The 15,112-nt window shown below is 36.2% G+C and overlaps 2 protein-coding genes and 1 non-coding gene across 3 annotated transcripts; 1 reads left to right on the top strand and 2 right to left on the bottom strand.

Moving 5' to 3' along the window:
* Positions 1-219: 219 nt before the first annotated feature.
* Positions 220-1,966, bottom strand: LOC110761906 (WUSCHEL-related homeobox 4-like). Its single transcript, XM_021964491.2, has 3 exons — positions 1,606-1,966; positions 1,062-1,328; positions 220-959 (listed from the first exon to the last, which is right to left on the bottom strand). Exons 1-3 carry the CDS (start codon positions 1,852-1,854, stop codon positions 786-788), a joined length of 690 nt encoding a protein of 229 aa, XP_021820183.2. The 5' UTR covers positions 1,855-1,966; the 3' UTR covers positions 220-785.
* Positions 1,967-9,122: 7,156 nt separating this feature from the next.
* On the top strand, positions 9,123-9,226 carry LOC148297972 (U6 spliceosomal RNA). The gene has a single exon (XR_015833345.1). It is a non-coding gene; the product is annotated as a U6 spliceosomal RNA (small nuclear RNA).
* Positions 9,227-11,000: 1,774 nt separating this feature from the next.
* On the bottom strand, positions 11,001-12,982 carry LOC110762005 (ethylene-responsive transcription factor ERF011). The gene is made up of 2 exons (XM_021964600.2): positions 12,844-12,982; positions 11,001-12,697 (listed from the first exon to the last, which is right to left on the bottom strand). Exon 2 carries the CDS (start codon positions 12,611-12,613, stop codon positions 12,086-12,088), a length of 528 nt encoding a protein of 175 aa, XP_021820292.1. The 5' UTR covers positions 12,614-12,697; positions 12,844-12,982; the 3' UTR covers positions 11,001-12,085.
* Between the last annotated feature and the right edge of the window lie 2,130 nt (positions 12,983-15,112).

Below are 15,112 nucleotides of genomic sequence, written 5' to 3'. Positions count from 1 at the left end.
TGGGTTCGAGTCCGCATCTGCGTACTTAATGTGTGTGAGTTTAGTATATTATCCCCCATTTCAATAGGAAATGTTTGTTTATAATTATCCCATTATCTACGATCTAATTAATCTCATCGATGGATACAGTCAGCTAATGACCATGATCCCACCAAATTCCACTAGCAAGCTGTTTTTTTTATAAAATAAATCCTAAAAGAAAAAGGGAAAGCAATGATGAAAAACCAATAGTAACGCACGTCTCTCGTAATAATCAATGATAATGATAGGGTACTTTATGTGAAAGTCATATAAGTGGCGAATTATATAACATTATAATTTTTTGACATTGGCGCTAGAGGACGTTTCTCTTTTCCCATTTTGAAATGCAAGATCAAAACGAAGAGTTGATAGTCTTCTTAGTAGGTTAAAAAAGAAGAAGAAGAAGGTGCGTGGACTTCAGTGTCCATATCTAGCTTCCCGCGCGCTTTTAACCTAAAAAAGCTTCGATTCAACATTTCAAGTCCCTGTGGTCAAAACAGTGACACCCACCATCGCCAGAGATAGAGAAAGAGAGCTTGAAATAAAGAGCACTTAGTGACAATTGACAAACCCTTTTGGCTCCAAAAGGCATCTAGTGGTAGCAGAGATCTAGAGAGGGAGAGAGATAGATCAGTACAAAGAGACACTTGCTTGCCTTTCTTCTTTCCCGAAACGAATAAGAAAAAGAAGAAGGAATTAAACCTAAAGGAAAGCACATGATATAATGTCAAAGTAAGCACATCGATCCATCATCATCTCTCATCTCATCTCCCTTCCGGATGTAATGGGAAGAGCTCCAAAGTTCTACCTCTACCTCCCTCCACGACTTCGTCCGCCTTACAAACTACACTATCTTCTACCGAGCAATCAAATCCCCAGCTCCTACACTTTCTCTTGTACGGACTATCTTCCTCTCTTTCCCCTACTACTTCTCCCAGCTGCAACAAAAATATATGTACAAAATTTAGAAACAAACAAACAACCAAGAAAAAGAAGAAGAAAACCTGCTTAACTTTGTAACTAAGTATAGTGTAACTTACGTTGGTAATTACAGGAGTTGGTGTTCTGGGAGAATGGCTGAGGCCGAGGCTGTTGCGTTTTTGCTTCTGCCTCTCGCGTGCTTTGTGGTTTTGGAACCAGTAAAACACATTCTTGCCCTCTATCTTTCCGTACTTGCCAAGCTGAGCTGTTATTTGTTCTATCTGCTGTGCATTAGGAGTGCGCATGCCTCCCCTATACAGCATTTCTAGTATCCCTATCTGTTCTTGCGTTGGGTTCCAACGCGTCCCTCCTGGGTGCGTCTCTACCTGCACCACCATCAAGACTTTTTCTTAATAATTATTCTTTGAAACCATTTACATTTTTTGTTTAATAATGTCATCATACTTGACACATGTTATAATTATAACTACTAACGGTTGGAGAGATGTGCTATATATGTTGTCAGACTATAAATCTAAAGTATTGATAATTGTTAAAATGCGTTTGCCAAATTTACAGTGTGACAATTAGATGTTTGGTTATAAGTTATAACGTGTTGTGGACATGGAAGTAATGTATGGTTGCAAGAAAAATTTAGCATACCTGGGGGTGGGGGGAATCTTTCTTCTCCTGATGATCAGAGGATCCTAGTTTTCTAGGGCCACTTTCAGGTCTGATGAAGCTCTTGAGGTCGAAAGGAGCAAGGGCAGTGGTAGTGGTGTCGCTGGCGGTGGTGTTGGCCAGTTTGGGAGCGAGAGGGCGTAGGCGTTTGGTGCAGCCAAGAGTGAGGGAGGGTTCGTGTTCCCAGAGTCCACGTGCGAACTGGTGCACCTTCATGCTGCTTATTCCCATATGTGGTGGGTGGTGTTGGGCTGAATGATAGAGGTAAAGCAGCAATTATATAGGGAGGGCCGAACACAAACACAGAAGCTCATGATATCAGAGAATTAAAGGTGACAAAGTGGGAAATGAGGTGGTGCTTGGAACAAGCGAGACCAAATGATGAGGTGCGGTTGACTTGGGATTTTCCACACTAAAAAAATATGAAAAAAGAGAAAGCAGAGAGAGACAATAATTAATAGGGCAAGCAAAGCAACAATATGTATGAGAGATGAGAGTATGAGTATGTGAAGGCTTAGCTAGCTATGAGCGTGTGGGTGTGTAGCTAAGCTGTGTGTATATGCGTTTGGGTTGGCCCGTCAAATCGGGTCGTTTTTTTCTTGCTTTCATGATAAGGTGTCCATGCTTTTCGGTGGCCTCTTTGGCTCTCTCTCCAGCTTTTTTTCACTATAAAGCGAGGGGGCTCATAAGAGGGAGGAGAATAATAATATAAAGAAAAAAGATTCCTCCAATCCCAAAACTTGAAAATGGGAACTAGCCTTTGCCCTTTTGCCATTTGCCCTTTTGCCATTTGCATGCCCTTTGCTTTTCAAATTTCAAGATACGACATATCATATAAACAAATATAACCAAAACAACTGAACTCAATATGAATGAATGCCGTCGTATCTAAGTCTTAATTTTCACTCTTTTAGTCGTATACAACGTTGAAAAAACTTACACACAACTCCAACCTAACCAATCTTATCCCTATCTGACTCACTGCATGCCAAGCCACACCCAAATAGCCAATATATCCTTTTGGCTCTTTCTTTCGGGAACTGTACGTAGTTCCATTTTCCCAAATTGTATAAATAAATAAAACCCTCACAAGTTCCCACCCCCACTTTCTGCCCAAATTCAATTTTTGTTTGCCAATACCTTGACACCACCAGACCCAATAGGAGGGAGGAACATTTCCTGTATAAATATATTTATATATCTATACGATTTGTTTTTAATAATCAAAGCGATAAAATTTTATTGATGAAAGAACAAGATCTAGAAGATTAGACGAGCATCTCTATACAAAAGGACTAGGTCGTCGGATTAACCAATAACCAACCCTTTTTCTGCATATACGTCTTCTTATATATATATATCTTATGTGTATATACGATTTTATAAATGCTTGGATGTGTGGTGAACTATAAATTCCCAGTCCAGCATAGAATGATGAGTTTAGGGTAAAATTGATTAACTGGCTTTACAGGCAGGGGGGGTCTAGTTAATTACTGCGGTCAATCAGGCACACAGTTAATTGTTGGAGAGTAGGTAATTGAGCATTACACGTGTGGTCGATTGGGCAGAGATATACTTGATTCAGCTAGGAACACATTACACGTGTACAGTCAAGAATCATGATCACAGACACCTGCGTGTGCATGCGGTTGAGACGAAGTTCCATTAATTTGATGTTGCATGAGGGCCCAAAAAGTACGGAGTTTGTGAATGAAATCTAGTTTCTTTCTTGTATGAATGAATATGCTTCAGAGACATTATTTGCAGTGCTTTAATTATGTGGATTTGGAACAACACGCGTACGTCGTGGAAGCCATGTTTCTCCAGAAAAACGATTTACCATGAACTGTGTCAGTGTCACTGCTCTGCAAAAGCACAACAACTGCAGAGAATATTCAACTCTTGTTCATAAAAAACAAAAACAAAAAAAACACTATTGTTCTGATCATGCAATTAGGTTAGTGAAAGTCAGTCCGTACCCTTAAGCTAAGCTGGTATTAGAAACAATACCAAATGTGAATGTGGATATATATAATTGAAATTAAAGGCAATGACAATGAGGCATGCATTAGCATGAGCATGACAAATAATATTATGTTAATTTTATGCACCGATGTCGACAAAATCTTTCTTAATCCCCTATAAATTAGGGTTCATGTGCCAAGATCGGTTGCATGATGTGACACTCTTCCCTTATCTCCCAACCTTAATTAGACTACATGTGAAGAATTTTCTTTCTGTTTTTTTAATTAAAAAAAATAATTTGAAGTAAAAGTCTTGGATGAATCAGCTTGGAGGGGAATTAGTTAAGCTGATTTCCCCCTTGTGGTAATTACCCAGCTTCTATTTGCAAAAAAGCTGCATCATTATGTGCAATTCAAAAGCAACACTAAAATTGAAACAAAATTTCGCTGCAAAACTCAAAAACAGCATGAAATTTCTGTAGTTTTAACATTCACATTCACATTTCCTGTGAGTAATGCAACACTTGTTTTACTGTGCTTTATCCGTACGTGTGACATTTTGTTTCTGGGTTATAAATATGGACAAATTAACTTTAATAGTTACTACTAGATTATGAGAAAAACTTTAAGCTACCATGTTCGGTTTAATTTGCGGACCAGCTAATTTCGTTGTTGTGAACTCGCGGTGGACTTTAACATGGACAACAAATCTCAACCAAATCTGCACTTTAGCCATTCTCCAACATACGACAGTTTCATTACATGAACTAATTGTTTTATTATTAAATTTCTTATCGCTCCTCAAAGTCGTGCTAGGTTGAAATTGCCAGATACATATGTTAGGATTAAGATCGCTTAGATTCCTTCCGATACAACAAAGACCATATAATTAGCTCAAGAAATCGTTTTCCTTTTTATGGAAGGGTTTCTAGATAGATAATATAAAAAAAATATGAAATTAAGCAGAAAAACTTACTTGCAATATGGATAACACTGTTTTGCTATCCCTGACCAATATAACACGTGGAAAAGTTATCTTTTGCGTTATTGGCAGGGTATAGCAAAAAGTGATATCTCCGTTGCATGAAAGCGAAACCCATGTTTAAAGTGTACCATCCAATATACATGGGACAAGTGGAAAGATTCATATTTAAGACATTATACTATATTATTATAATCAACATCAATATAATACATATGATTGAATGACTTTATCTTTAATGATACATTAGCAATCTGGAAATGCCATTATCTTGAAAACATTTTGGCAGTATTGACTAGTATTCAGTGATTGTGTAAAATTGTTATTTTTGAATTAAGTACAATTAATGCTGTAAAGAGTGAGAAGTCAAAAATTACATTATTAATGACTATAATTAGTAAGTAATATGAAAAATCAAGATGCACTGGTTTTTTTTAAAATAAAATAAAATAAAATAAAAATCATAATTTATTTAGGGACTAGTTCTAATTAGCCCTTATCAGGGGACATTGAGCCTGACCCTCTTGACCCTCTTGTTTATGATTTGATGAAAACAAAATTGAATTATTCCATGGAAGCAAGTTGTAAGCTAGATAGGAATATTTACTTGTACTATGTGGTGGCTAAAATAAGAGTGACAGAAGAGGTAAGTTTGTGTGTACTTTTGCATGGTGAAAAATGAAAATTGGATACTCCCACAAGTGGAAGATCGTTTTTGAAAGGTGAGGTGACCAATTACTTGTAATTTCATTGGACACTTGTCATTCTACTTTGACGTATATGCGTGCGATAATCATACCATGGTTGAAATTAATTAAAAGATTATGAGCTAATGGCTATTAGCTAACACATGACTCACACGTAAGCATATATATATATATAAATTTCTTGTATCATTACATCCTATCAGCTCCCTTCAATCACGACAACATAAATAATTTCCTCACTTAACATAAATCTGCTCCTACTTCCTACTTAGGTAGGTTTCCATCATTCTGCACCTAACCCGTTCTATGTCGATCCATAAAACCAAAAATTACTATTTTTAAGGTTGCTTTAGATAATTACATGCATGCAAGTAACAAGGACCACTCATTAAACCTTTTAAATTTTACCCTCCTGCTCTGCTGCAGATATTTTAAGCAAAGAAATTAGTTAACACAGGATTAGGACATTTTCCCTTCAAACTTGTCAAGCTAATAATTTGAATTATTTGTGGGCCTTACGTTTGAAGAAGCAATGAAATTGAACACGTAGCATCGATAATGTTTCCCAACAAACAAAACGATTGGCCTTATTTTTAACGACTATCTCTCGAAAGCTTTTCTTTGAATTACCAAATGAAGGGCCAGCAGGATGCATGATGCTCCATTGATATTGGCCAAAAATGTCACATCCAATCAAGCATTATTACTATTATTATTATGATCTGCGGACATCCCAATTCATGAAAACATATACTGATCAGATCACAGATCAGATCAGATGGGCATAAGAATAATGAGTTTCTTAAATAATTATGTAGCACAAGATTGATTTAAATAATTTGATTTGAAGGGTTATTTTGTCGGTCAAAGAAAAAGAGAAGATGCAAACAAATTGGGGTGATGAAGTTGGGTGGCATGATAGGAGTGGGAACCCACGCAGTGGAAGAAGCGGTGGGAATCCATCATTAGCCAAGACAATGCCATCATTTGCACGTGTCAATGGACCACATTCAACTCCCATCAATCTCTTGTTTATTTCACACTAAAAACCAAACTGTAGCTTTAAAATCAAAACTCTTTCCTCCCACTGTTCTATGAAAGAGTTGTAGACGAATGAATGCATCAACAGTTGATAGTTACTCATACATTGACGTATATACATATCAGTATGGTTGTCATGCACTTGCAAACTATTTCCCTTAACCCTTAGGCCCCGTTTGGTTCACGGAATGGATTTGAGGGGAAATCAATTCCCATGTCATTTCCCAAGGAATGAGAATGAAAGATTCATTTCCCACGTTTGGTAATGTTGGGAAAGTAACCGGGAGATTTCACTTTGTTTCCTTTCCCATGTTTGTTTTGAGTAGGAATGGAAAACAAAATTTGTATAATTTTCCAATTATATCCATATTAAATCAAATAAAAAAAAGAATGCATTTAGTGATACATTGTAATTATAAATTGTTCATAGGGACAAAATAGTCATGAAAATTGTGCATTGAATGTTGGCTCATTTTCCCAAACATTCCCATGAGGAGGGAAACCAAAACCCAAGTTAAGAGAATGGCATCACTTTACCCCCTACTTTCCCATGTGCAAGGCATCCATTTCCCATGCCGGACTTACCAAACATGGGAAAGGAATTGAATTCCCATTCCCAAGTCTCCTTTCCCATGAACCAAACGGGGCCTTAGAGGAATGCATTAATATATAGTTTGGTTTATTAACTAGTTATATTGCTACATGTTTTTTGTTTATACCACCCTTTCCTTTTGCTTTGTTTTCGTTTTTATCTTTGTTATCTAGAGTAGTGATAGATAAAGGTCATGTGTCAGCTACTTTTGTGCTTAATGACTTTAGATTTTCTATTCCTCATCTAGGGTTGGAAGCCTTTTTAACTTGGAAATTGATGGAAAGGGATTGTTGTGATCGATGCAAATGTCACTGACTAAACCTTCCACTCTCTCTCTCTCTATCTCTATTGTGCCAAATAAAGTGAGAATTGGAGAAGCCATCATTGTTGGGATTGAAATATATTCCCAACTAGATTTAGATGGGGCATCTTTATACACACTGAGCTCATGACTTTATGGATCTGCAGTGTTTCTTTTTCATCCTCCTTTATCTTTTTCAAAATATATATATTATATAAATTTTCCTCTCAAGAGAGAAAGAAGAAAGAAAGTTGAGGGGGGTGGGATGAAGAACATGATCGCATGGTGAGAATGGTCGTGCCATGTAAGGGAAAGTGGGTGCAAATGCGTAGGGAAAGTGAGTTTTGTATGGGGGAGGGAGAAGTAAATGGATGACAGTCCAAACACAATTAATTGAATTGATGGCACTGAAAGATCCTCACTATACAAACTTTTCTTCATATATTCTTTTTTCCCTCCCCCTTTTTCTTTTTCTTCCATTGGGTTTGTTTTTTAACCTCTCTTTCTTTCTCTTTCTTTTTCTCCGCTAGCTTTGCGGTGTTGGTGTTTTGCACAAACTCTCGAAGAGTTAATATTTTGACAGCTCTCTCTCTCTCTCTCTCTCTGTGTCTTGCAAAAAGTCTCTTTCTCTGTCATCTTCTTCTTCTCCTTGGAGACTCCATATGCGACTGTGCAGTTGTCACACTCTTTTCTTAAAGCGTCTGAAATCAATGTCCAATTAGACGTCCTACAAATGCCACGTGCCCCTCGTCCATTAGTTGAATGAATTTCGCATGAATGGAGCTGCTCACATGCTTCTTGTTTTGGTCGACCAAAAGTCTTTTACACTGCATAGCAAAACTGAACCTAATAAAACAAAAATTTCAACCCAATGAAGAAAATGAATCAAAAAATTGGACTCCATGAACAAAAACTAGAACATAATGAATCCGGAGCCTATGAAGCGAACAGTCGAACCATATGAAACAAAGTACACAAAACTTACCAAACCCACAATGAAGAAAACCCTATGTTCTACTTTTTTTTTTCCTATAAGAAACTTTGTTTAGTTACAGTAGGCATACAGTATGTTGAGGTTTGCAAGGACTTGTCTTAAGATGGAATTAATGAAGAACCAATGCAAGGCCCAAATCATGAAATACTTAACGTTTGATACAGTGAGAATTATGTGGGGTCTTGTCTTGGAGTTCATTTGGGCATCAAATATTCTCAGTTTGTTTTGTTGGGTCGATAGTCTCCAGGCCTACACCCGTTTTCAATTATTTATTTATTTTTTGCTGTAATAATTTAATTGTATCTAATGCTTTTCATTCAACCAACATGTGAACTAGAGCCGTGTGATGATGATGATGATTGGTTTATGGGTATATGGATTTATATTCAAAGTCTAATTTTGTTGGCTGTAGACAAATTCATGGTGTTTAAATTTGTTACGTACATTGACTGCTACTATAACTTATGGCACATGCATTGTTTCTGCATTTTACTTTTTCAGAATTGATGAATTGAATTGAATTGAACCATGTGCACCGTAGCTAATATGTCCACAATAATCTTGATTTTTCCGTTTTACTTGTTGAACATGAAATAAAATAATGGCTTAAGCTCTCAGTGATTTAAAGATCATGTCAAAGTTTTCTGTAAATTCACAAAATTTGGTCAGCTAGGATGACAAGGTGCCTTGTCTTTTCTCAGGATTCTTTGATTCACCATCCACTATCTATCCGGACACACATTCGAGTGGCAAACAACAATTGAGGCTTCAAAAAAAAGAAAAAACAATTCTGATTCTGCTGTGGACACTGCTCATCAGTTCACAGCTAATGGCTAATTGCTTTCCACTATCCAATTTTTTTTTTGTGCCATTTTCATCTTTACGTCTTTAAGGCCCCTTTAATATTTTCTTATAGAAGTCCCCTCCGGGTACATCCAATAAAATTGGAACAATACAAAAAAGATTAGCATGGTCCTTACGCAAGGATGACGCGCATAAATCAAGAAATGGTCCATTTTTTTTATTTTTTTTGGTGTAAAAAAAAATATATCTTATAGAAAAGTCCTCGTACGTAATTAATGTTTCATGCACCCATGGAATTTTGAACTGCTCATGGACAAAGCTCCACCATGAAATCTTGAAGATGAAAATACCTCAAAACAGATGGTGTGTCCTTATACTTGGTTTTGTCAGTTTGTTGTGTATTGATTGCCTTGGATGTTAAGGAGAAGTTGATAGGAACAGGCATATGCTGATTCTTTCGAGTTCTAGTGTGTTCAAGGTTTGGCACTTAGTTTCTGTCACTCTCTTGGGGTCATTTTCTGTATTCAGATCTTTCTGCTGCTTCTTAACTTCTAACTTGTAGCTTGCTAGCTTGCATTACTGTGAGGAATGGGTCGCTGTGACATTTTATTTTATTTTATTTTTTTTAAAAAGAGTCAATGCTCAAAAACTGGCCCTTTGCATATTTCAGGTGATGAGGAGGCTATATTTTGACTGCAACATTTTGGATAAAAAATTGCAAATTGCAGCTTTCTTTTTCACTTTTCCTTGTGACAGTTAAAAAAGATATCCAACACCACAGATAGGAAACACACTTATCTCTCAATCACTTAATCCTTGGATTGGATTGGACATAAGGCTGTGAGCTTTTGTTTGGACTTTGGACAAGTCTAGACTGTTGAAGGCCAAATGAATATTATTATATGATCCTCTTAGTCTTAGCTTTTGTTGGTGGGAAAGCACTATCTTCTTTTTGCCACATAGCTGAAGTACTTCATCTAACAAAAGATCTCAATATCTTTGGGATTCGATTGGGTTTGGTTTTTACTTGTGAAGGAAGGTTCATTTCTTGAGTTAACAAACCAGAAATTCCAGAGTGATTAGGGTTTGAAGAAATTCTTAAATCATTCTTTCATTCTGTCATGGTTTTAAAGATATTTGTTTTGGATGCAATGGTGTTTTTTTTATTGAGAAGCAAATTGAGCTTTTTTATATAGAAATGTGGTTTTATGAATCAAAAAGTGCATGTTTATCTGTAAAGGAGACCCTGTCATCTGGCTACACACGCCACCGAAATGCCCCTTTTCTATAAAGTCAGGTTATGTGGTGAGGCATTTCGAATGGAGAAGGAAAGATGAGATATTATAAAAGACATACCATAATCAGGTTTAAGCAGAACTTGGCATTACCAGTTTAAAAATATTCTTGCAGGAACTAATTTTTCAGTAATTTTACATGCCCCGGCAATCTAACATTACGTGTTAAAGACAATAATTCATCTAATCAATAATTTAGATTGAGAATTTGACGATATAATATGAAAATTTCCCCTCCACTTCACCGGGTTACTTAAAGCGAAAATTACGCTAATTTAGAGCTCATGAACTTTTGATAGTAATATTTCTGTCAAATCTTTTGACTAAGACATCCCACCGCCAATAGATAATTACCCACAAAAGCATCTGTGGATTAAAAAACTAGTGAACTTTGATTTTAATAAACAATAGTCATATGGTAACTTCAAAGAAAGAATGACGAAGATTTCTTGGAAGTCATACGCTTCATGAGATTTATATTTAAGATTTAATATAGTAAGTACGATTTAATCATTTGGCAAAAAGACAATCTAAGCAGATTTATAATCAAGATGAAGGGAAACTATAACAAGCCCTGCAAGATCCATAAATACCGTAGATTAATTTTATTCCAATAAGAAATTAAAACAAAGAGAAAAAGTCAAAATTTGATTACAAGATACAGTTGGGCAGCCGCAGATTTTGGCAACAAAAGAGAAAATAGAATCGTTCCACACATATCATAAACTCAGTTTTAATTTGGTCTCCATACAGATCACGGCCCAAGATTAATATATTACTAATTATTCATTAATCACCTCTAATACAAAACAAGAAAAAAAAAAAAAGGGTTCACCGTCCACACCGTCCATCATCCATCATCATCATCAACGAAAGAAAAAAAAAACACACACACACACACAAACACTATGTCGTAAGCTTCCACCAAAATATGGAGTGTGTGAGTCTAATGACAGGGACAACCTATTTGATTGAGGAGGACCATCTTGCTTTCTCCTTCATCATACTTCACACCACAAGCACGTCATCACCAAGCAGTTCTTCTTCTTGGTGCCCCAACTCCTCCTTATCTCCTTATCTACTTGTGTTTTTTGTTTGGCAACTCAACAAGATCGTACCAGTACTGTAACCAAACGTAGGCCACACCAATGTTGCTTTCTTTCTTTCTGTTTTGTTTCTCTTGGTAAAATTTGGGGGGCCCAAAACACCAATTGCCCTAGCAAAGCAAGCTGCACTAGCCACCGTATCCACACCTAACAAATTTCTTCTCTAAACCCAAATGAGAACGAAAAATTATTGCGTGTGACAGTAACACCACGTTGTCTTCTGGGCAAGATAACATATCAAAATAACTTGATTGCCCAAACCATAAAAATCAAGAGTGGAAAAATTCAAGAAAGCAAACACTGAAATGAATTTGAACTCCTTGTCATCCTTGATGACCAGTAACTAAGAACTTTTGCTCTTCAGCTGGTTTGTTGTTGATGTTACAATTGAAGAGAAAGAGAAACTATACCAATCAAACAGAACCCTTTTGATTCTGTTCTTTGAAACAGACCCAAGAATACCTTTCTCGTCTCTCTATTTTCTCTATATTTTCACTTATTTCACACGTAGACTAGCTTAGTGATGATCAACTATGATCATGAATATAAATATATAAATATAAGAACTCAAAAGATAAAAGAAAAAAAAAAGAGAGCTAGAAATTAAGAAAATAATATAAACAGTTGGTGATCGATCAGCCTCATATCTCTCTAAAGACCTCTTTTTTTTTTTCAATTAATTTTCATCAGAGTTTTCTGGGTCGGGATACTTATTTAAATCAGGCTTCTGGGAATTCACCAGGCTCGACGTCGTTTTCGACTGCGATATTGGTGAGCGGTGAGCAGTTTCGACGGCGTCGACCTTTGCCCCAACCTCCGTAGCCTTCTTTCGTATCGAAGCGGCCGACATGTCGTGTAGCTGCTGGCCGTCTTCTTGGAACACAAGTTCCGGGAAGTTGAGGCGCGCAGAAGGGCCTCTGAGGTAGAAAACGGCGGTGTCGTATGCTCGGGCGGCGGCAACCGGCGTCGTGTAAGAACCAAGCCAGATTCGAGACCTCTTGTTGGGTTCTCTAATCTCAGCCACCCACTTTCCCCACTTCCTCATCCTAATCCCTCTGTATTGCTTTTCTTGATGACGATGATCATGGTTGCCTCCTACTTGTTGCTGTTGCTGCTGGTTTTGCCTCTGCTTGCGCTTCTCTATGCTTGTTGTTGTGGTTGTTGAAGACGAAGAAGATGAAGAACAACAATACTCTCCTTCCATCCCGAGAAAAGTTAGAAGCTACCTAATATTAATCCAAACCCTTTTAATCTGCTGATGTTCTTGTTGTTGTGGTTGCTTTAGAAACTAAATAATCCCAAAACACAAAAACGAAAAAACCCAAATGAAAATAATCAGAAAACACTTGAAATTCCTGAGAGCAAAGGTTATATTATATTCACAGGGAAATATATACAAACAGATAGAGGGCATAAAGATGGATAGTTTCGTACTTGGCTGCTAGTCTGTCGTCTGGGCACGGCCGCCACGTTGATGTATCTTGAAGATAAATCCAAAAATGGCCGACATATTCCATCAGCTCCCACCCTTTCTCTCTCTCCCTCCCTCCCCTTCTTAGTTCTTACTCAGCTCTCTGTCTAAAACGCTACGTTTTATACTATCTTCTCTCTCGTCTTTCTCCTCTCGTTTTTCTCTTCTGTTTCTCCTTTCGTGAGTATGAAAAGGCATTTTGTAGTTTATTTTTTATGCAAAACTGGGACCCACGTAAGCGGTTTTCTTTGTCATGTGAGAGCCGACGTGGATGGATGTTTACACCTCTTGTACGCAATCCGCTTAGCACAAACTACAAATTTACATTATTTTGTGAGCTCAGGTTTTGTTTGTCAAACTGAAATAACTGGACCATACTCATGCTGTTGTTGGATCTTTCTTCTTCACTAATTATTTATTTATTTTTTTTGAAAAAGTCATTTTTAGTTCTTGTAGTTTATCACTTTTAATATTTTGGTCCATTTCATTTTAATTTGGTCAATTTTTTTCCCTGTGGTTTCAATTTGAAGCAATTCAAGGACAATTCTCAATTTCTATCAAATTTTTTTAAAAGAAATTTAGTTATCTACCCATTTTTAGCACTAATAATATAGATAAACCCTATACCATTTAATTTCTATAAACAAATCTAAAAGATGACAGCTGGTCCTATTGAATTTAATTTTGATTATTAAATTACTTTGATGCCCTATTGAGTGTTTTGGGCTTTTTTTTATGAGGTTTTGGGGTTATGTTTATTTTAAGAAATCAATGACAGTTTTGTAATTTAAAAGAAGTTAAAAGCATTTTTTTTATGTTGTAAATAGGCTTTTGGTGTGTTTCTATAATCCATTTCATATAGAGTTTATTTATTTATTTGTAATTTGGGCTCCTATATTGGATATAATAGTGAATCTCCTTTTTTTTAACTCTCTTTTTAGGCAAAAAAATCACTTTTGGCCATCGACATTTAACATAAGTTTAAAAAAAAGTTTTTCTTCTTCACTCTTTTTATATATTCTAATTACTCTATCTAATATAAGGAAATGAGATTGAATTTGGATGTAAAGGAGTGAACATACTATCTTAACAGGCTTACGATATCTTCACACGGTTCTTTTGTTTACAATCAATATTGAGAGAATGAGAAATCAAACTTAAAACCTCATGATACCGAGATAAATACCCTTAACTACTTTAACTAAAAATACCTTCTTCTTTTTTTGGTTTTTTAAATGAGGGCTAAAAGATCCTTGTTCTCTCTTCTTCACACTTGGTTTTGCTTTATTTTTTTATTTTTCAACTTGTTTGTTGCCACTTGCGATTAAAAGTGACAATCAGGACCATGAAAGAGGTGGCCATAGAGGTCGGTGATGGATATAGACAGATGGCAACATCAACAAGTGGAATTGTAGAAAATAGGAAAAAGATAGAGTTGATAACTATAAAATCAGTTCGGTTCAAGTTATTTCCCCCAAAGACCTCTTGCTTGTTTTCTATATAGTAATGTTTCTTTTATTAATCTTAATTGATGGATTATTAAAATTCCATTTTTTTATAATTTCCAAAATACTGCCTCCACAAAATTTTGTTTTATAATATTATAGGCTAGCTAATGGCAGGGTCCACCTAAAAAGACATGATTTTTTAGATACGTGTCAGGTGTGCAGTGGCTTGTGGATAATTATTGCGGGGTGGTCAAATTGAATATTGACTTCAACGCCATGAAAAAGTTTGAGGGTGCAATGGCACCGCCTTACTACATAAAATAATAAAATATAATCCCAACAGCAGTGGAATGAGGTATTATCTGTCACTCATTCATATCTCATATTTACAGTTGGAGAAGGCACCACGACGCTTTGAGCTACCCTGCCAAATTCCAACCTGTAGACTTCCTTTTTATTTTATCTTATTTCAAGTTTTAGATACTAAAGTTTTCTTGAAAAGCCAAAGGGATCTATTCAAGTGGAAAATACTCTTGATTTGCAGAATAGTAGTTTTAGGTTCAAACCTTCATAACTTATTGATAGTATATATATATATCAGTCGATCTCTTGGACTACAGGGGTTCAAGAGATTTGTGGTCACTTACCGTTAGATGTAAATTTAACAGTTCACTCACTCTTGCACTCATTTTAAGAAACTTTTTTGAACCGTTGGATTAATATCCAACAGTGGGTGACCACAATCTCTTGGACCCCAAGAGATCGGTACTAATATATATTAAAA

Source organism: Prunus avium, chromosome 1, assembly GCF_965620075.1.
Source record: "Prunus avium chromosome 1, drPruAviu1.hap1.1, whole genome shotgun sequence".
Classification (NCBI taxonomy): Eukaryota; Viridiplantae; Streptophyta; class Magnoliopsida; order Rosales; family Rosaceae; genus Prunus; species Prunus avium.
The sequence above is the reverse complement of the archived record's forward strand: the minus strand, read 5'-3'. Positions and strand labels throughout refer to the sequence as shown.